Source organism: Scyliorhinus canicula, chromosome 2 (assembly GCF_902713615.1).
Source record: "Scyliorhinus canicula chromosome 2, sScyCan1.1, whole genome shotgun sequence".
In the NCBI taxonomy this organism is placed as follows: Eukaryota; Metazoa; Chordata; class Chondrichthyes; order Carcharhiniformes; family Scyliorhinidae; genus Scyliorhinus; species Scyliorhinus canicula.
In genome coordinates, this window is record NC_052147.1 from 166,429,027 (window position 1) to 166,451,139 (window position 22,113).

Here is a 22,113-nt window from a genome sequence, read left to right on the forward strand (position 1 = left end):
AAAATGTGTGAGGGAAGTGTTTTACACAGAAATGAATGGGTGCCTGGAACTCGCTGCCGGAGGAGATGATAGAGGCAGGTACGATAGTGGCACTTAAGGAGCACCTTGACAAATACATGAATAGGATAGGAAGTGTAGAAGGTTTTAGGTTAGACGGGCAGCATGGTCAGTGCAGGCTTGGGGGGGGGGGGGGGGGGGGGGGGGGAGGGTGCGAAGGGCCTGTTCCTGTGCTGTAATTCTCTTTGTTCTATGTAATGAAGATCTTCAAACTGGATATCAGAAGATGCGGAAATACATGGGCATTCTTTAAGTTGGTATCTTGCATCCTTAACTTTCAACCTTCTGAAATGCATCAATTTATTCTGCTTCATCCAGTGGAATGGTTTTGTTGCTCGTTCTGGGTGAGTGTGCTTAACACTCAATTGGCTCTGTTTTATTCCTTAGCTCTAGAGTCGCCAGGTATCCTTATGATACCGCCACGAGGTTCAAGTTCAGATCAATGACTCAATACACCAGTTAGTAAGTTCAAACAAGACATGTTTATTATTACACAGTTATTTACTACTCATGTATATAATACTAAGACTAAACTATTCCTACCACTACTAGGCCAATACTTATCTGGAATAAGGGAACTGCCGGATCAGGGAACAATGGCCTCTTGCTTTGTCCTTGATCCACAGGCTTGCAGTTGGTGTGGACTAAAGGGGTCAGGCGTGTCTATTCTCGTAGCGGGCGTTGTATGACACTTACTTGTCGGTGTAGCAATTGGCCAGGCCTCTCCTTCTCACGTTCAAGTTCTTAGAGAGCTGCTGCAAAGGTGTTCTGCTGGGAGGGCCGGCTAAGAGATTGAATTCGTCTTGGGACCTTGCTTTTATAGGTCCCAGGGGCTTCGCGCCCATCTGGGTGGACCCTGTACCTGCTTGTAATCGATTGGACCTCATACCAATCGATTGGTTTGAATTCCCCAATACTGGGGCTGTTTCCCGATCGCTGGGCGGTTCTTGGGGCTGTTTGTAACTTATTGTCCGGGACTCCTGCTGGCGCCGAAGAGTCTAGCTTGGCCTTTGTTATTCTTAATTGTGCCCATTGTGCCCGGGAATCACCGGGAATCGCTCAATTAATATGCGCAGCTTGCTAGTTTCTATGCTGTCTGGTTTCTTCACAGACAGAATCCACAGAGAGATTCTGCAACCAGCTTGCCTCTCGGACATTGTCCAATTTTCCCTGCATGCAACTCAATGTTCCATTTTATGTTGGGAAGTGGCCAGCTTTGGTGGCTACAGTTTCATGAACTAAAATACATTTCACACAGCAAAGTATGAAATATCAAAGTCGGAAATTTCTGTTATTAATTGTTCATGCCACATTATCAAGACCAGTTTTTCTTACATTGTTGTACTATTACGAGGGAAAAACAGACCTTCCTCAACACCACATCTAAAATATTGGACATGATTCAATAAAAACATTTTTAAGTGTAATTTTGGGCACGTTTGGCGGGTGTTCCTTGACGGCCGCCTGGGCGAGATCGCAGCCGGCACTCAATGGTACTTACTGCCAAAAGATGATGCCCCATGAGATTCTTGCCATTATTGGCTGTCTCGCTGTCTGATTCACCAGACAGCTTTATGCTGCTAACAAGAGGGAGCTGCTTTTAAACGCTCCCTCACCACTCACTCCCAGTCAACACACAGCATGGCAGCGCACAGACCAACATCCTTGTTTTGGGGATGCCAATCTGGCCAGGCTTCTCGATGCCACTGAAGCAAGGCGAGGGGGTCGGAGGCCCAGCAGCAGGATCTGCAATGCCATAACGGAGTTAGTGGCAGCGGCTGTCAGTACAGGCAGCATGACCAGGAGGACCACCGTTCAATGTTGAGAGAAGACTAATGACCTCCACCGAGCTGCGAGGGTAGGTTACCACCTGTCAAATTCCCAACCCCCAACCACACCCCCTCTCGCCCCGACCACTGACTAACTCCTCGCTCCCTCCCCACACCGATCTTCGTACTTGCTTCTCAGATCCTCCGGCATGCACCAGGGAAAGGGTCAAGACAGATTGAGTTCTCACCCTCGATGAGGAACAGGCCCTGGAGATTGCGGGGTTGACCGAGGAGGGAGCAGTCATGGACCACAGAGGTGAGGATCCACCACCCCTTCACCCAGATATCCTGTCTCAAGTGAGTAGTTCATGTCAGACAAAATGATCCCTCTCTCTCACTGAGCACATGCCCATTGTCTCGCAGGATCTTCATCAGATGAGGCCGATCTTTTTTTATAATTTGTTCTTGGGATGTGGCTGGGTCAGCATTTGTTGCCCATCTGAATTGCCCTCGAACTGAGTGGCCTTGCGAGGCCATTTCAGTTGAGGGGGGGAGGGCACATGTAGGCCAGACCAGGTAAGGATGGCAGATTTCCTTCCCTGAAGGACATTAGTGAACCAGATGATTTTTTTCGACAATCGGCAATGGTGCCATGGTCATCATCAGACGTTTAATTCCAGATATTTAATGAATTCAAATTTCACTCTCTGCCAAGGTGGGTTTTGAACCCAGGACCTCAAAGCATTACCCTGGGTCCACTACGCCGTCACCTCCCTGGAGTCGTTCCCTCCATGCAGCCCAAGACACCACTCCAGAGGAGAGCTCTGAGGAAACCACCATCGAGGCATCATAGCTGTCATCCTCACCTTCCACCACGCAGAGACACACATCTTGGTGGGTGACGTTACTGAACAGGTTTCTGGGTCACATTCTGGTGAGAACCACACAGTCAGTTATGCATATCAGATTGAGGCAGGAACATTTAAGGGACACAGCAGTCAGAGTTCTGCTGAATCCTCGGGACAAGGTTATCCCAGAGCTGATGCAGATGATGGGACACAGCCTTGAGATTCAGGAGGGGATATCAGGTACATTCCAGTGACCGCATTGCCAATTGGAGAGTCCCAAAGGCTTTGGTCACAGGAGATCTTGCTGACCTTCCATGGCACCGAGGCCAACACTGCTGGGATAGTGACCACAGTGGAAAACCTGCAGCATGAACCCAGGTCCCTGGCACTGTGAGGCAACAATACTAAGCACTATGCCACTATGTAAGGCATTGTTCCATACTTTGACCATAGGTTTTGCAAAATGTATTTCCTAATTCTTCCTCAACAGCTTGGCTCTGAATTTTAAAAACAAGGGGCTGGATTCTCCGTTTGGGAGCCTAAGTCCCCATGCCAGTGTGAGAACAGTGGTGTTTTATGTCAGTAAAACTGGCGCAAAATGGCCACCGATTCCCTGTTCGGAAGGGGTGGGGGGGGGGGGGACACCTAGCAGCCAGGCAGCTTGGAGCTCTCAGCTCTAGTTGCCGATACAGCCCGGAGCATTGCAAGGTCCGTGGCCGCACCTGCGCACGGCGGCGGCCTGCGGCCATAGTCGCTCCTTCGGCCGGCTCGTGCGCCCCGGACCACCCCACCACAGTGCCCCCAGCCCCGAATATGCCCGCCCTGCCTGCGGATTGGACTTCCCCCGACTGTGGTGGTGCTGGACTGAGTTCGTAGCCGCCACGCTGAGCTCCCAATGGGTGAGACCACACGTGGATGGCACATTGTGGGACGGGCCTCAGGAAATGGCCTGAGGTCATGGATACGGCATGCGACGTACTCCGAGGTTACACTGGTTTTCAGGGGGCGGAGCATCGTGAAAGCGGCACCGCCCCTGATTTTGTCGTCATCGGGGTTTCTCTGCCCCGTTGCGAACGTGATTTTGGCGTTGTAGACCTGCGATTCCAGCCTAAGGTTCTTGTGGTAGCGTACCCCTTTAAGGGCATGTTCTCGGAGGGACATGTGACTTGTTCGGCCAATTGGACCCCAGTGCTTGAATCATGGGGCTGAGCGCAGGTTCTTTTTACCGACTTGGGAGTCTCGAGTCGTGGAGTACGAAAGCCTTTATTTCAATCTCTGTAAATAGTTTATTGTAATGCCTGAATAAACCATGTATTTGTTGGTCTACTTAGTGCTGGCCAATCTTTAAAGATAATACAGTTCTGACCTGGTGAAGCTCTATCACAGTTGGAGCACGATCCGACAGGACTGAGGAGCTTTGAGCTGATTTGTTGGATTTGGGATTTGTTGGTAGTACGATCTCAGACCAGAGTCCAACAGTGGCTAGGAGACTGGACAGAAACCCCGCTATTGTATTTTAGTTTTGTGAGACTATGAGGAAAGGATACCTCACTCCAGGTGTGATTTCACAAAGAGCTAGGGATATGGCATATTGAAACAAACTTTATTACTAACACAGAAAATACTTTTAACATCACACAAGAAAATATCTTACAGTTACCCCTTAAACAGTGCTACTCAATACAGTGACACAATACCCCTTAGCTGCTATCTTTACATCTACTCAAACAACAAAACCATCTCAGCTCTCAATCCACTTTCACATATAGTTAGCACTCAGGAATACTTGCAATACAAAGATATCTTGCATACTCCACTTTGAGAGAGATCTTTTGGGACTGCTTGAATGAAGAGATCTGGTACCCTGTCAGAATAATGCAGAATCTCTGGCCGTATTTCTTCAGAAACATTCTTTGCTCACCTTCCAGCCAAAAACTAATCCTGAAAATCTCAACATCTGACTGCTTCAACCCCTGGCTCCTCCCATTGACTACATCATCTCACTAAACTGAACACATTGGGCAGGTTTCTCCGTCCCGCCGCACTAGATTCCTGGTGTGGCACGTCGCCGGGATTCTCCGTTTCTGCGGCTTGGCAATTGGATTTCCCATTGTGGGGCAGCCCCACGCTGTTGACAAACCCCCGGGCTGCTGGCAAAATGGAGAATCGCAACGGTGGAGAATTCAGCCCAATGTCTCTAATCTACTCCGCAGGGAACCTTCTGAATATAAACAAAAGTCAATTGGCCCAAACTTTTACGATGCTTTAATTGCACCTCTGACTCCAAAAGGCCTTGCTGTCTTTCAAAACTGGATGTTGAAAAACAGAACTGCAGCAGTCATATAATATCCCAGGCTTTTAATCCTTAATGCAACAAATACATATTCTATAATATATCTGAAATTCCTACATTCATCACATTGGTTATGTCAATAGCATGCTGCTGTTCCTGATTAGCATCCATGTTTTATAACTTCACCACAAAATGCATCGCAGCAACTTGGCAAGGCCCCTTCCACAACAGCAGCCAAACCCTCACTGTCAATGTATGCTATGTAGTTTACACCAACAGTGTCTGGAAGTTACTGACATTTTTGATATTTTGGGCTTCAATAGCTCGAAAGGGCCCTGTGGATAGGAGGAAGAGGCATGCTTCTGAAAATAAGCTGATAAGGTAAAAGTGGCTGAGGAAGATCAGCAGCAAGAGTAGCGACAGATTCCAAGCAACAGTGCCCCAAAAAGTTCAATGAACTAATCAGGGCAAGAGAGGTAAATGGCCTGGCACATTCGATGATACCCTGATATCTGTCAAAACCCAAGCAGCCAACCGTCTGCATTCCGAAGCCTCCTGCAAGTGCACACATCCCTCATTGTCCAGGCTCCTCTCGACATCTTTATGTGAGCAGCCAACTCTAACACTGGACCGAATCTTAATGCAATGTCACACATATGCTGCGCAGTTGATTGGACTGGCAGGAGGCGGCTGCAAGGGTTCGAAGGATATGAAGTTGGAGACAGCCTGAGTGAGACAACCAGAGTGGGGATTGAAACTTGGTAATTTGGAGCAGTGTGGTAATTTGGTGCAGAGTGCAGAGTGGGAGGAGGTGCTTTTTTCCTTTCCTTTGTCTTTCTTTTGTCTTGCTTTATAACGATTAATCTGCAGGAAGAGACTGTGCGGAGTCTGCACGTTCTCCCCATGCCTGTGTGGGTTTCCTCCGGGTGCACCAGTTTTCCCCCACAGTTCAAAGATGTGCAGGTTAGGTGGGTTGACCATGCTAAATTGCCCTTAGTGTCCAAAAAGATTAGGTGGGGTTACTGGGTTATGTGGATAGGGTGGAGGTGTGGGCTTAGGTTGGGTGCTCTTTCGCAGATTCGATGGGCCGAATGGCCTCCTTCTGCACTGTAAATTCTATGAACTGTGAGGTTCTTATGTGGATTCCAATGAGGGGCCAGGCTGAATAGGCAGAGTGGGGCACTCTGACCAGGGGTTTTTTCCAGCCTTATGAGGCCTGAAGACTCTCACACAGGGGGGAGGATGATTGCAGTGAGAATGAACACCCACACTGTGAAGCCAGAGGAAATGAGGTGTATGAAATTCAAGGCAACTAGTTATGGAGGCCAGGCTGTCAGCAATTGGTGTCTGGGTGGCTGGCTGTTAAAGTTGGATGGCTTGTTTAATCTGCAGCCCTTGAGAGTTGAGGGAATGAGGGTGCCCTCTAAAGTTGAAGTTGACATGCGAATTGCAGTCTTCACATGCAGTAAGCATGCCTCGCCTGGCACAAGCTGAAGCCCCCTGACGCTTCCTGGAGAATTTTGCCTATTTAGTTAGCATTGCAATGTTGCAATGTATGAGTGTGCTGCTGATTGCTGCCTAATTTTTAACTCTTTGGAAATCCAGCCTTCAAGCATTGAACTCCAAGGCTCATACTCATGCCTACATTACAGAGAGATGCCACAGATGTGGCCACAATGCAAGGCGTTATGATGAATACACTCATCACTCAAGGGATGATGGGGGAGGGGGGGGGGGTTGGCAGAGTCTTGTTTCCACATGATGTTAGAATGCAAGGCCCATTGAAAGCACTCAACTGCCCTTACTTCTCACCCTTAGGGGAGTTACACACGCTACTGAGGCTCTCCAGGGTCAAAGTGCTTCATTCACTTGGAGTTGAGAGGGGCAACTGTGGGAAAGTGGCTATTGTGTGACAGGGGAGGGAGTGAGGCTTAGTGGAAAGGTGCTCACATGGGGGGCTGTGCATGGGTGGATGTCGCAGATCCGGACAGGGCTGTGGGTTAGCTCATTGTCAGGACTCCTCATCACTCACTTTGATGTTTTCTTTCTTTCAGTTTTTGATTCCAGGGAATCATGGAGCCAATTTGTTTGTTTGTGACCGAACAGCAAGAGCTACATCAATGTACCGTGGCACGTGGCCAGGAACAGCTTCCTTCAGAGGCGAGGGAGGCCGGCTTGTTGCTATTTTAGTAGAAGGACCATAGATGGTGGAGCCTCGGAGAAGATACTACTCAACCCGACTATTCCGGTGTAGAACTTCCTACCTCCAAATTGCAGAGCTCCAGTGCCGGAGATGACCGTGTCTGTCTGGGGGATGGTGGACCACCTGTTCCTGGTGAGGCAAGAGTTGACATCACATGGACTGGGAGATCACCCATTGCCTGGAGCCATGAAAACCACTGCCGCTCTGAACATTTATGCCAGCGGCACATTTCAGGGCTGCACGGGTGACTTGCGCAGCATATCCCAGTCAACAGTGCAGAGGTGCATAAAGGAGATCACAGGCGCACTAATTTGCAAGGGACCACATGTATATCAACTTGGACCGGGACCCAGCATGTCGGCACACCAGGACCATGGCTTTGCCCCCAAAGCAGGCATGCCCGAGGTGCAGGGTGTTATCAACAGCACCCACATAGCTCTGCGCTCCCCATGGCAACATGCGCCGCCATTTTTGCCATGTAGACTTGTGCCTGTTGCCCAGGGAGGATCCATGATAGTTACATCTTGGGGCACTCACAGATCCCAGAAATATTTGAGGGATACTGGTGGGATGGCTCTCTGGGACCACTCAGAAGATGATTGATGATGCCAATGTAGAGGCCATAATGCCCACTGAGACACGTTACAAGGCTGATGCATCAATGCATGCGCTGGTCGAGCGGGTGATTGGCCTGCTCAAGGTGCAGTTCCAGTGCCTGGACCAGTCATGGGGAGCCCTTCAATAAAGCACCCAGAGGGTGCCCACATCATTGTGGTCTGCACAGCCTGGGACTGCAGTGGGACAGCAGATGCACCAGGAGAAGATGGATGAGTGGCACATTTCCTCAGATGAGGAGGTTATTGAGAGGAAACCTGCTGAGGAGGACAAAGAAGGACCTCAGGCGATGGCATGGGGCACAGGGGTAGGGACATCCTCACTGACTCTCGGTTTGGTGGTGACCAGGTCTGGAGTGTGAAGACCACTTCCATCATGGGGCCCGACATTCACTCACTACTGAGGTCCCTGTGGGAGGTCATTGTGATGGTTACTATGTTCATGGGCAGGGCGTTAATATGATTGGCTGGATGTTGCAGGAGAATGATGATGGCATTGTAAAGACTGCTGGCATGGGACACCCAGCCATGATGGCTAGCATTGAGGAAAGAGTGATACTTGAGGCTGGTTTAGCACAGTGGGCTAAACAGCTGTTTGTAATGCAGAACAAGGCAGCAGCGTGGGTTCAATTCCCGTACCGGCCTCCCCGAACAGGCGTGAGAATGTGGCATCTTTTCACAGTAACTTAATTGAAGCCTACTTGTGACAATAAGCGATTATTATTATTATTATTACTCTTCTAATCCTTTGAGATATGTCTGACTGCTACCTTCCAGAAAGCTGAATGCGACCTGTCAATGAACGGACTTCTCATGGGGCCTGGAGCTGCTGGATGACAAATCTCAGCTGCTACTATCTCCTCTGAGGTCAGGGTTCTGGTATTTCTCTCCACCTGCGTACGAGGTACACAGGCTCTCAACACACTTTCAGACCGTGGCACCCTCCTCACTAAAGAATACTGTCAGGTATGAGAGGCCTGAGCATTGATGTTGTGGGGGGATCTATAACCTTCCATGCATGGTGGGTTGAGGGGAGGGGGGGCTGGTGGGCTGGGTATCCCATGTCAGCAGTATTTACTATGCCGTCAGTATGGGAGTGGGAGAGACTTTGCACTGACATTGTCACACTCCACAGGGATGAAGTGTGTATGGGCGTTTGCAGAGCAGGGTAGCATGGTGGATCTGTATGGGTGAACCAACTGATCTTTAATACAAGTGCAATATTACCATGGTTACTTATCTCTACTACAGTCTAGGTTCACCTGTGCCCACTAAGTGTCTATAGTTTCTTACTCTTCCGCACCCTCCCACGATGTCTAGAAGTATCCTCAGAGCCACAGCCGAGGGTGAGGTGGCCTCCTGCCTTCCATGCCCTGTTGCCTGAGATGATCTTGGCAGTTGTCCTCTGGGCAACCTGGCCCTGAGGGCCCCTGCCTACTATCAGGCTGCACAGTGCTTCCCTCCTTGGTGTGCGGGCTGGAGGTGTGTCACTCACAGGGAGAGGCAAATCGGATGGGCTGGACACCCCGGGAATCTCCTGAATGGAAGGCTGTGCTTCTGCCGATCCTTTTCCCATTGCATGGCCGGGGACCCCTGTGATGCACCATGAGATAGACGGGTAGAAGGAGTGAGATCTAGAAGCCCCAGCATTCTCTAGTGCTGACATTCGTGTGTTCCCATTAGTGCCTCCACCATGCTGTCGAAGCCCTGCACCATGGGGCTCATGCCCTCCACTGTGGAAGACATGTGCTGAAACATGGAGAACACATCCCCCGCCATGGAGTGCACCTCCTGCGCTGAGGTCTCCAATGCAGATGCCACCCATGCAATATTGGCCTCATTGCATTGGAGTAACAACATCATCTCGTTGGATAGAAGGAAATGGGACTTCTCCAGTTGGCCTTGCAGTCTGAGGAGGGATGCTGTTACCCCATCCTGATACTTGTGACTCTGCCTTTGAACTTCCATTAACCCAGGGACAACTGGACCCATCAAATTTCACTATCTGCCAAGGTGGGTTTCATGAGTCTGGGCTCAGCAGAGTCCAGAGCTCCAGCATCGCTCCGAGTGCCAGACCCCTGCGTTGTTCCTTCCTCCACTTGCTGTGGATCTTCAAATGTGAGGTGCTCACCAGTTAGTGACTCAGATGCCTGCCTCCCAGGCAATCCCACTGAGGTGTGAGTATCTGCGCTGGTGGAGGGTGCGGGTGACAGCTGTGACGCCTCCGCGATGCCTTTTTCTGATTTGTCCCCCTCAGGTCTGTGGTGTCCAGAGAGCGCGAGGATGGTAGGTGCTGGTTGGCTGACCTGCAAGGCAAGTGAGATGACATTAGTGCATCACGGGGGACAGACTGTTGGGAGAGAGTTAAATAAATAAACAAAAAGATAATCTTTATTGTCACAATTAGGCTTACATTGACACTGCAATGAAGTGACTGTGAAAAGATCCTAGTCACCACTTTCTGGTGTCTGTTCGGGTACACTGAGGGAGAATTCAGAATGTCCAAATTACCTAATAGCACGTCTTTTGGGACTTGTGGGAGGAAACTAGAACACCCAGAGGAAACTCACACAGATGCAGGGAGAGCGTGCAGACTCCGCACAGACAGTGACCTAGGCCGGGAATCGAACCTGGGACCCTGGCGCTGTGAAGCCATAGTGAAAACCAATATGCTACTGTGCTGCCCACTCATGTGAGGCTTGCACCATGGCAGCAAAAGTGAGCATTTGGAAGACCGAGACCCCGTTTGTGACACCGAAGGGAACCCTTAAAAAGTGATAGAGCCGCCCGTCTGCCTCGAACGCAGTGTACTTGCGGTCACTCGCGCGGATGGGGAGCTGATGGTAGGCGGACTTGTGGTCCACCGTGGAGAAGACCTTGTCCTGCGCGATCCTGTTGACCAGGTCGGATATATGGGAGAGAGGGTACGCATCCAGCTACGTAAACCTGTTGATGGTCTGACTGTAGTCTATGACCATCCTATTATTCTCCCCGGTCTTTACCACCAGCACACGTGCTCGCCAGGGACTGTTGCTAGCCTCGATGACCCCTTCCTTCAGAAGCCGCTAGACCTCGGACCTGATGAAGGTCTGAGCTGGGCACTGTACCGGCGACTCCCGGTGGTGACAGGTTTGCAATCCGGGGTGAGGTTTGCAAACAAGGACGGGGGGGGGACGACTTTGAGGGTCGCGAGGCTGCAGACAGTGAGGGGAGGCATAGGGCCGCCGAATTTGAATGTTAGGCTCTGGAGGTTACACTGGAAGTCTAACCCCAGGAGTGCTGCCGCGCAGAGGTGAGGGAGGATGAATAAGTTGTAATTTTTAAACTCCCTAGTGATCTGTACTGAGTGAGAGCCGGAGGCCAGGGCGATTTTTTGCTTAACCGGGTAGACAGGGAGAGCGCAGCGTCTTACCGTGGTGGGGTGGACGAAACTCTCTGTGCTCCCGGAGTCCAGCAGGCAGTTCGTCTCGTGGCTGATGAGCAGAATCTTTGTGGTCGCTGTGGAATGTTTACGAGGCCGAGACTGGTCCAGCGTGACTGAGGCAAGTCATGGCAGATATTCGGAGTCGTCATCAGGCAGGGAGTAGTCACCCGCGGGGTCCTCGATGCCGATCCAAGATGGCGGCGCCCGTCGGCCGCACATGGTGGGGGGTGGACAAAATGGCGGCGCCCGTTCCCCGCACGTGGAGTCGGGGGTCCAAAATGGTGGCGCCTGGGGATCACACTTGGCGTCAGGGGGCGTAAAATGGCGGCGCCTGGGGATCACACGTGGCATTGGGGGATGGGGCAGCGAGGTCCCCGGGCCACACGGGGCCCCTGAAGAGATTGAAGGGGGAGTCCCGCGGTCACTGTCTGGGACTGCAGCGACCGCCTTTGCTTGGCAAACAGCCACAAAGTGGCCCTTCTTCCCGCAGCCCTTACAGGTTGCGGAACGGGCCGGGCAGCGCTGATGGGGGTGCTTCGCCTGGCCGCAGAAATAGCAGCGGGACCCCACAGGTTGTTCAGGGTGCCGTGCGGCGCAGGCCTGGGCGGGTTCCGGGTCCGTGGGGGAGAGAGAGGCCAAGTTCCACGCTGCCCAGGGGGCCGCCGCGTGGTCGGGGGTGTACAAGCGAGCGTTATCGTTCGCGACGTCTAGGGAGGAGGTGAGTGCCCGTGCCTCCGTGAGGCTTAAAGTTTATTTCTCCAACAGTCTTTGGCGGATCTACGAGGACTGCATACCTGCGACAAAGGCGTCTCGAATTAGGAGATCAGTATGCTCAGCAGCAGACACCTGTGGGCAGCCGCAGTTCCTCCCCAGCACGAGGAGGGCACGGTAAAAATCGTCCAGTGACTCACCAGGTATCTGCTGCCTCGTGGCTAGTAAGTGCTGAGCGTAGACTTGGTTCACCGCCGTATGAAATGTCCTTTGAGCAAGTCCATAGCCGCGTTGTAGTCTGTCGTGTCCTCTATGAGCGTGTATACGGCGGTGCCGACACACGAGTGGAGGACGTGCAGTTTCTGCTCCCTCGTCGGGATGTTTTCCGCTGTGCTCAGGTAACTGTTGAAGCAAGCCAGCCAGCCAATGCTTAAATGCGGCTGTTGCATTCGCTGCGTCGAAGACACTCCGGCTTGATGCGGAGCTCCATCCTTTAAAATCTTGCTAATTAAATTGATGTACAATCAATGGACACGAAACATAGGTGAAGTCCAAAATGAAAGGCTTTAATTAGCAAGAAGTGAGTCCGGCAGCAGACGTACAGGAAATGGCCTGGCTGCAGGAGGACACGGGTTCTTATACCCCGCCTCTTAGGCTGAGCTACCTTCCTATTAGCCAATAGGGATAAGAAGCACACAATACTTGGGCCAATGGGCAGCGAGCCCTCTGCACCAATGTCAGCTCACACTCCCAGGTACCGTAATACCCCTAGTCATACTACCACACCTACTTTTATCCCCCTTGCAGTAAATGCCAACATTCCACTTGTCTTCCGAATCACTTGCTGTGTCTGCATACTACCATTTTGTGATACGTGTACCAGGTCACCAAGATCCTTTTGTAGCATTGAGTTCTGCAATCTCTCTCCATTCAAATTGCATATTCTTCCTGCCAAAATGGACAAGCTCAAGGGCTGGATTCTCCCAAAATGAGACTATGTCCTCACGCCGGTGTAAAAACAGCAGAGTTTTACTCCAGAAATTCCTACCTAAAAGTTGAGTGAATTCTGAGCCCTGCAGGGGGTTAGCAGTGACCCGGAGTGAATCTTGCAGCTTTAGCTGTGGATACGGGCCCCCGCATTTCCGGTTCAGAGTCCGCACATGCGCCCATGGTGGAGTCGGACTGTGTGCAGATCTAATCTCCAGCTGCCTATAAGGGCCCACCCGGTCTCCGATCCCCCCGCTCCCGACCAGGGCGGCCGCGGTCTGAGTCCGCAGCCGCCAAGCCGGCATCCCGACTGCAATAGGTGGTTAGTTCCATGCCGTCGGGAACTCGGCCAGCCGGGAGTGAAGGATTGCTCAGCAGGCCTCTGGCAATGGCGCCCCGGCCACACAGCGTACTCTGAGGTCATGCCGATTTTCGGGTCCCGGAGAAGCGCCGAAGCGGCGCCGGGCCCGATTTCGGAGTGAAAGTGGATTCTCTGCCCCTGCGCCGGCCGCGATTTCGGCGCGGGGCTGCGGAGAATCCAGCCCCACATTTTTCCACATTCTACTCCATCTGCCAATTTTTTCACCACACCCTTAACCTGTCCATATCCCTTTGTATAGCTACCTCTGCTTGATAATTTACTTCCCTACCTTTCTTTTGTCATCAGCAAATTTAGCTACCATGCATTTGCTTTGTTCATCCAAATCCTTGATGTCGATTTAGTCGAGGCCACAGCACTGATCCCTCGGGTATTCCATTTGTTACAGTTTGTCAATCCGAAAAAGAGCTAAGTGTCACTGCTCCCTTTATCCATGCTAATATGTTACTCCCGACACCATACAATCCTATCCTGTGAAGTTGTCTTTGATTTGGCATCTTGTCAAACGCCTTCTGGAAATCCAAGTATATCACCTATACAGGTTATTCTTTCACCATCTTGCTTGTTACTTCCTCCAAAAGCTCTAATAAATTAATTAAACATGATTCCCTTTCACAAACCCGTGTTGACTCTGCTTGATCACATGATGATTTAAACATTTTTTAGAATAACCAAGACTTTTTTTTTCAATTAAGGGGCAATTTAGCGTGGCCAGTCCAGCTAGCCTACACATCTTGGGGTTGTGGGGATGAGACCCACACAGACACGGGGAGAATCACATGACAATTTTCTAAATATCCTACAATGACTTCCGAGGGCAGCATGGTAGCACAGTAGGTAGCACTGTTGCTTCACAGCTCCAGGGTCCCAGGTTTGATTCTTGGCTTTGATCACTGTCTGTGTGGAGTCTGCATGTTCTCCCCGTATCTGTGTGGGTTTCTTCCGGGTGCTCCGGTTTCCTCCAACAAATCCCAAAAGACGTACTGTTTGACAATTTGGACATTCTGAATTCTCCCTCTGTGTACCTGAACAGGCGCCAGAATGTGGCGATCAGGGGTTTTACACAGCAACTTCATTGCAGTGTTAATGTAAGCCTACTTGTGACAGTAAAGATTATTATTATTATATTATTATTAATAATGGATTGCAGCAGTTTCTGTACGACAGATGTTAGGCTAACTGGTATGTATTTCCTACTTTCTGTCTCCCTCGTTTCCTGAATAAAGATGTACATTAGCTATATTCCAATCCACTGGGACCCTTGTAGGGTCTAAGAATTTTTAGGTTCCAACACAGATTATATTAGGGCACAGATATGGTATATAATTTCAAAGTCAGGGTCTTTCATATCATAACCCCCACAAGGACCATGGGGAAACCATCATTGTTTTCCTCATGGGATTCATGGAGTACGACCTTCCCAGGTAGGGGACAGAGGCCACTCACCTGCAGCTCATTATGACCTAACATAAAAGCAGGTCCAAAACAACACCTGGTGTGGTTAATATTCACACCTAGGTTTGTACTGGGAGCCATATGTTATATTATGCATACCTTTGTAAATAATGTAGATAAATCAATACTCGTTTACCACCAGCCTCCTCTGAGTTATTAAATATCACTTTTTTCAATTAGAGTTTAGGTTCTACCAAAAAAAAATAAAAAGGAAGGGGGAAGAGATGAACAGGTCATGTTTGCTTGTCCCTCAGTGGATAATAAAGTGAGAAATATACAGTTAACTTGTAGTATTGTCTGAATTCACATTCACTTCACCACAACCGATGGGGTAATAACATGAGGAATGTTCCATTCAAATATAAAAGCAATGAAAAACAAAATAATAAAACTAGAGATGGAGCGTTAAAATACAATAGTAGTGGGTGTTCTTGCACATTGACCACTAAATTCTTTCATCTTCCTTCACATAGATTATTATATTGATCGGCAACTTATTTGAATGTTACTCAATCAGAGAACCAAATCCATTCACAGTTCAATTGTAACTGGAAGTATTAAAGATAATCAGCAAATTAACATGTGCTGGCTTTGTTTTTCATGGTTTGGCTCACTTGGCAACTGAGCGAGCTGGGTATAGTTTGAAAGAAAGTTCTTGAAAATGATTTTTGTATCAATCGCTGTTCCAGAACAGTTAAGAGGTCAAAAGCACAATAGATTCTCCCTCTTTGTTTTCAAACAACAAATAAAATGAAGTGAAAGCAAAGTGAAGAGAATCAGTGACATGTCAAGCAACATGTCAAGTGATGTGTTTTGTTCTCTTTTTGCTGATGTTCAGCATCAGATCATTTGAATAACAAAGAGGTCACTTTGTACAGCGTATATATATACCACACTGGAGGAAGTAGAGAGTGTTATATCAGTTACTCATCTAACTGTGAGCTCAAAATGGGAAAGGCAAGAACATTCTGATTTTCTACAGGATGTGAGAGTTTGTGATGCTAAAGTTCTCATGACCCCTTAATTTTCAAGCTTATTAATTTATCTTGTCTCTTTCCATAGATTATCTTTTACGAGGACAGGGACTTCCAGGGTCGGCACTATGAGTGCAGCAGTGAGTGTGCTGATCTGTCCCCTTTCTTCAGCCGCTGTAACTCCATCCGCGTTGAGAGTGATTGGTGGGTGGTCTATGAGAGACCCAATTACATGGGATACCAGTATGTTCTGAGCAGGGGAGAATATACTGACTACCAGCGCTGGATGGGATTCAATGACAGCATTGGGTCATGTCGCTCTTACCCATATGTAAGTTGACTGTTTATGTATCCCACTCAGATTGATGTCGGGAAATGCTTATTAAGGGAAGCACTTAAGTTTGGGAATGCTATTCTATTTTTCACAGTAAATATTTGGAACAACAGTAAAGATATATCGCTGATTATGTAAGTTTAGAAATGTATATCAGTGGAAATTGAAACTCATTGCGCCTCAAAATGGTGTGAGGCAATTTTTCAGGCATTCTTGGTGGTCATCTAAAACAGTGTTTATGTCACATAAAATGACTAAGTACCAGGAAATAGGGAATGGTGGTGAATGGTTGTTTTTTTTTTAACTGGAAAAGTGAATCACGGTGCTCTTCAGGCATTGTAATTAGTACCTCTGCTGTTTTTGATCTATATTAATGACTTGGACTTGGGTTGGCATTACACAATTTCAAAACTTATTGATGGCACAAAACGTGGAAGTACTGAAATCTGCGTGGAAGTCAGTGATAGACTTCAAGATGGCATATTGAGGCTGAGGGAATGTGGCAGATGAAATTTGAAGCACAGAGCTGGTCGGAAAAATGAAGAGCGGCAATATAAAATAAAGGATACAATTTTAAAGGGGTTGCAGGAGCAAAAGCTTTGACACAGGGTCATCTGGACTCGAAACGTTAGCCCTTTTCTCTCCCCACAGATGCTGCCAGACCTGCTGAGATTTTCCTGCATTTTCTCTTTGGTTGCAGGAACAAAAGATTTGCAGGGATACAGGAACGGCAGAGTGAGATTAGCTGAGTTACTCTCACAGCGAGCTGACATAGGTGTGATTGGCCAAATGTGCACAAATTGTTGAACGTGGTAGGGCAGGTTGAGAAAACCCTTAATAAATATAGAGATATAAACTTCAATACAAGGAAGTTATGTTGATTTTTCCTAAAACACTAGGTCTGCCTTCAACTGGTGAATTGTGGGCACCACACTTCAGGAAGATTGTGAAGGCATTTGAAAGGGTGCAGAAAAGATTTAAGAATATTTTCCAGGGATGACGAACTTCAGTTATTGAGATAGATTGGAAAAGCTGGAGTTTTTCTGCTTAGAGAAGAGAAAGTTCAGAGCAGATTTGATAGAGGTATGCAAATCATAGAATCATAACAAAGTTACAACACTGAAGGAGGCCATTCAGCCCATCTTGTCCATACCAGCCCGACGACATCAAGTCTCCCTTTCTAATCCCACCTTCCTGCACCCGGTCCATAGCCCTGTAGCTTACAGCACATAAACTGCAGATCCTGGTACTTTTTAAAAGAGTTTAGGGTTTCTGCCTCCGCCACCAACCCAGGGAGCGAATTCCAGACTCCCAATGCCCTCTGCATAACAAAGTTCTCCCTCATGTCCCCTCCACACCTTCTGCCGCTATGGCCAATGGTTCTAGAATTTCACGAGGAGCCTGGACATGACAGACAGGGGGAACGTCTTCTCATTGGTGGAAGGGCAGAGAAGCAGAAGACACTGGTTTAATGATTGGAAAAAGAGGTAATGATGAAATGAAGATGAGGGTTTTTACACAGAGAATGGTTAGGCTTTGGAATGCATGGTGGAGACAGATTGACTTGAGAATTTCAGAAGGATTTTGGATCATTATCTGAAAAGAAAAGAGTTGCAGGCATACAGGAAAGGCAGTGTGAGATTAGCTAAGTTGCTCTCACAGTGAGCTGACATGGGTGTGATTGGCCAAATGGCCTCCTTTGGTGTTGCAACCATTTTAGGATTTTAGAATTCTACTAAACTGCAAATGAGTGGCCTATTTTAGGACCCTTCAGAGAAATTGGATTGCGAATGGATTCATATGTGTTGCCCTACGTAGTGACCACTGAGGAACAGTTACACTTTGAAAAATTGTTTTGAATATTTGTACCAGGAGGAGCAGGTGTGCTGCCCTGACTTCACAGCAATTGTGATCACATCCTGTTCCCTTCAAATGTGCAAACAGCTGATGAAGAATGTTTGTGCAGCAAATTAATCTTGATGAGGCAATGCTCAAGCCACTTGAGATTCTTTCAGTTGGTGCCCATCTGCCTGTGAGTCTGGGATTAAAAATGGGACCAGATGAATTTTTATTTTGTGAATACAATTAACATCTGTCTATGATTGGATAAATGATTTACATCGTTTATAGGAAAAAGAGACTGATTGGTCTATCGTCTATCAGCATCTATATTTCCAGTCCTTTCTCCTTCTCTATTCCTTCTAATCATTCTGGCCATTGCACCCACACACTCTTTCCATTCCCTTTAAACACAGGCAATGAAGCTAATATATTCTAAACCACCACAGATTTGGTTTAATGAATGGCTCCCATTCTATCACTCCATTATCTGTGAAGTTATCCTTACCTTCGGTCCATTTAAACAATGCATTAGTGCTCAGCAGAAAGCTGTGGTAAATCATGATGTACTGATCTTACAAACAGCCCAGGATATCAACATCGTCACTCTCATTCTCACATCACCTACATAGGAGGATGAGATAATAGAAATATTCAGGTAAATTAAACCAGATGTTTACTGATTTAAAAAAATCTTTCATGAGATTTGGGCACTACTGGCTAGGTCAACATTTGTTGGCCATCCTTAACTGTCCTTGAGAAGGTGGTGATGAACTGCCTTCTTGAACTGCCACAGTCCATGTATATTAATAAATCTCCTGTTAGTATGAGCCAATGTCATCAAACTTAGATCTGCAATGGTTCCACTTTTACTGTGCAAAATTACACAGACGTTGCACACTGGTAATCAGATAAAAAATAAAGCATAGTCCTGTTCTTGTTATTAAATTATCTCAGCTCTAGCCTCATTAGGTGTTTCATCAGATGTTCCCTTATAACCAGTAGATCCATTTTTTTAACAAAGTTTAAACGTATAATTAATACCATCATCACACACATGCTTTACCTTCTATCACAGTACCGAGGTGGAAACTACAGAATGAAGATTTACGAGAGGCCCGACTTTGGAGGACAGATGATGGAATTCATGGATGACTGTCCATCCGTCTATGATCGTTTCCGTTACCGTGACATCCACTCCTGCCATGTGATGGACGGTTACTGGATCTTCTATGAACATCCCAACTACAGAGGCCGACAGTACTTCATGAGACCCGGTGAATACAGGAGATACAGTGACTGGGGTGGCTACAATTCAACTATCGGATCTTTCAGACGCATGAGGGATTTCTAGACTGTTCCTGACAAATATGGCTTTGTTTTTCTGAGACATGTGTCAGCAGAATAAATATACACAAATGTACTGCTGTTTCTCTCAATTGATTTATTTTTAGATTGTGAGGGTAATTGTCTATACCATGAAGATATTGAATGGAATGGAGAAAGAATACCGGAGACATGTTCAGGATAATAAAAGGCACATTTAGTACAGATATCGGGAGATTGGCAGATGAGCAGTTTGCCAAGAAGAATGGCTTGGGGTAGGGTGTGAAAAAGATAAATATGGCCATGGCCTCCTTGAACCGCTTCAGTCCACGTGTTGTTGGAACTCCCTCCCGAACAGCTCCTCCAGCACACACACTGAAGCTGTTCAAGATGGCAGCACATCATCACCTTCCGAAGGGCAGTTGGAGATGGGTGATAAATGCTGGCATAGCCAGCAATACCCATATCCTATATAGAAATATTTTAAAACAAAGGCATTGAGTTGGTGTTCTTTAGCCATAGGTACTTCTTTCATAGGAGCATTTAGACATTGACTAAACCAAATCAATGTAATTAAATTGAATAAATGGACAGGGAAAATTAATGGCTGGAACTTTGGCAGAGATTCTCTGCTCATTATACACCCTGTTTCATTTTTCATTCCAGGGAATTGAAGTTAAACATAACACCCAAATTGTGTCCATGACATTGCCAACTTGATAAACCAATTTTATGAAAATGCAAATCTAAGTCACTATAAATCAGGACTGCCTAGTATCTAAGGGTCTCAGGGTATGAGTCTAAAACATGGAAGCCAAAAATATCTATCATTGAAAAATAAGAGCAGTTAGTTATACTGTTCTGTCTTGGCATTTAGTCACACTGTGAGGGTAAAAATCACTGAGATCTTTATCCTTTACATGAATACACAGAAGGGGCTGAAGAAAGCTGCAGTGAACACCCAACATGCTCATCACAAAAATATCAGGGGTATTTAATCAAACTTGGTTATCATAGTTCTGGGAAGGTCATCATCATCAGCAACCCATTGTATCGAGGATGGTTATTCCTTGCAGATGGTTGAGTTGAAGAAAGGTGCTAGCATTGGGTGTGGGTTCGCAAATGGATTATGAAGCTTATCTTTGCATGACCGGCTCTCTGCTAATGAGAATGTTGGTTGTCGGGCGGTAGAGATGGTGGCTGGTTGTTGATTTGCGCAGTTGCCCTCTCCTTCTGCCTCTCTCAACGTTCTCTCTTAATGGCTGCTGTTGGTGATTGGAAGGCCTTGACACTATTTTTGCTGATGAATCACCATTTTAGTCATGATTGACCATCTGTTTCCCATGTGTTTGTGTTATTAGAGTGGAGCTTCATGTCTTTGTTGCTACAAATTGAAAAGGAACAGAGGTGCCCACACTCTGGATTCTTATAAAACACAATGAGATTTTTATTAAGGGTGTTGCTCATATAATCAAGAAGATGATCTGCCCCAAGCCCGCACAAACACTCTGCTGACAACACTACACACCATGTGATGCAGAACCAGCAAAAATGTATTCCCAGATGCATAACACCCCTCCCCCTTCCTTTGTGCAAAAACAACCATCGACAGATCCCTGATATGTTATTTCTCGATAAATATACAATTCAAGAAGACGGTCTCTGTGGTGGGCATCTATTCCTTTTTGGTAGAATTCAACGTCTTGAACTCGATTACTTGCGACCACGGAATTGCTCCAATTATTTTTTTATAGATGGTACACCTTGGGCAGTTACTCAGTGTTTGTCACTATAGGCATTGAAAAATCCTCAGAAACAGAATCTGAACTTGTCACTGTCCCTGGTCTTTGTTCCAAAGTATAATCTCCAGATCTTCTAAAGGTAGAGCCTCTTGAGGGGTTTCTGCAAACTCACATTGTGCAACAAGTAACTGATCAGCATGACATCGGCAAACTCTTTCATCATCTGTCGGTACAGGGTACGATATTGGACCTGTCTTTTCTAGGATAATCATCTTTATTGTCACAAGTAGGCTTACATTAACACTGCAATGAAGTTACTGTGAAAAGACCCTAGTTGCCACATTCTGGCGCCTGTTCAGGTACATAGAGGGAGAATTTAGAATGTCCAATTCACCTCACAGCACATCTTTCGGGACTTGTGGGAGGAAAGGGAGCACCTGGAGGAAACTCAAGCAGACACGCGGAGACTCCACACAGAGCTGGTACCCATTTCCTGTTGGTGGTGTAACTCCTCGCTAACGCTCTCTTGCCTTGGCTGAATACACACTTTTCAGAGATTTTCCCCCTCCTAGTAATTTGTGCTTGTTGTTGTCAATTGACAATCTCTGAAGTATCAGGTGGAATTAACAAGTAAAACTGTGTTTGTAATTTACTCTTAAACAACAGCACTGCTGGTGAACTTTGCATGGTAGCATTTACAGTATTCCAATAAGATAGTAGAGATTTGTTTACTCTTCTTGATAGTGTTCCCTGGTCCATCAATGCTTTATTAGAATACTTTAATGATTGCACAAAATGTTCGGCCAATTTTTTCATCGCTGGATGATATGGTGTATACCGTTCCCTTTCTAGTACTCCTCAAACTCCTTCAAAGTAAAGTGTGTACCATTATCACTACCAATCTGCTCTGGTGTTCCAAATCTAGCGAATATTTTGTCTAGTTTCTCAATGGTCTGCTCAGTTGTCATTAACTTCATGAATGTGACTTCTGGCCATTTTGGGTGCATGTCCACAATCACTAAGAACATGTGACCCTCCAGTGGACCAGCATGATCGATGTGTGTTCTATGCCATGACTGAGTTGACCATTCCCAAGGTGGAGGGTTCCTTAGTTTTGTGAAAGATTGGCATTACCCTGCTATCTCTTCAGTTTGAGCA

At 47.2% G+C, this 22,113-nt stretch overlaps 1 protein-coding gene across 1 annotated transcript; it reads left to right on the top strand.

Annotated features, from left to right (window-relative positions):
- Positions 1-15,651: 15,651 nt before the first annotated feature.
- Positions 15,652-19,310, top strand: LOC119961326 (gamma-crystallin S-1-like). The gene is made up of 3 exons (XM_038788722.1): positions 15,652-15,697; positions 15,803-16,045; positions 18,966-19,310. The coding sequence occupies exons 1-3, from the start codon at positions 15,689-15,691 to the stop codon at positions 19,239-19,241; spliced, it is 528 nt and encodes a 175-aa protein (XP_038644650.1). The 5' UTR covers positions 15,652-15,688; the 3' UTR covers positions 19,242-19,310.
- Positions 19,311-22,113: the final 2,803 nt, after the last annotated feature.

Coding starts and splice junctions, on each gene's coding strand:
- LOC119961326 (XM_038788722.1), top strand. Junction 16,046..18,965: donor CATGTCGCTCTTACCCATAT/GTAAGTTGACTG, acceptor CTTCTATCACAG/TACCGAGGTGGAAACTACAG.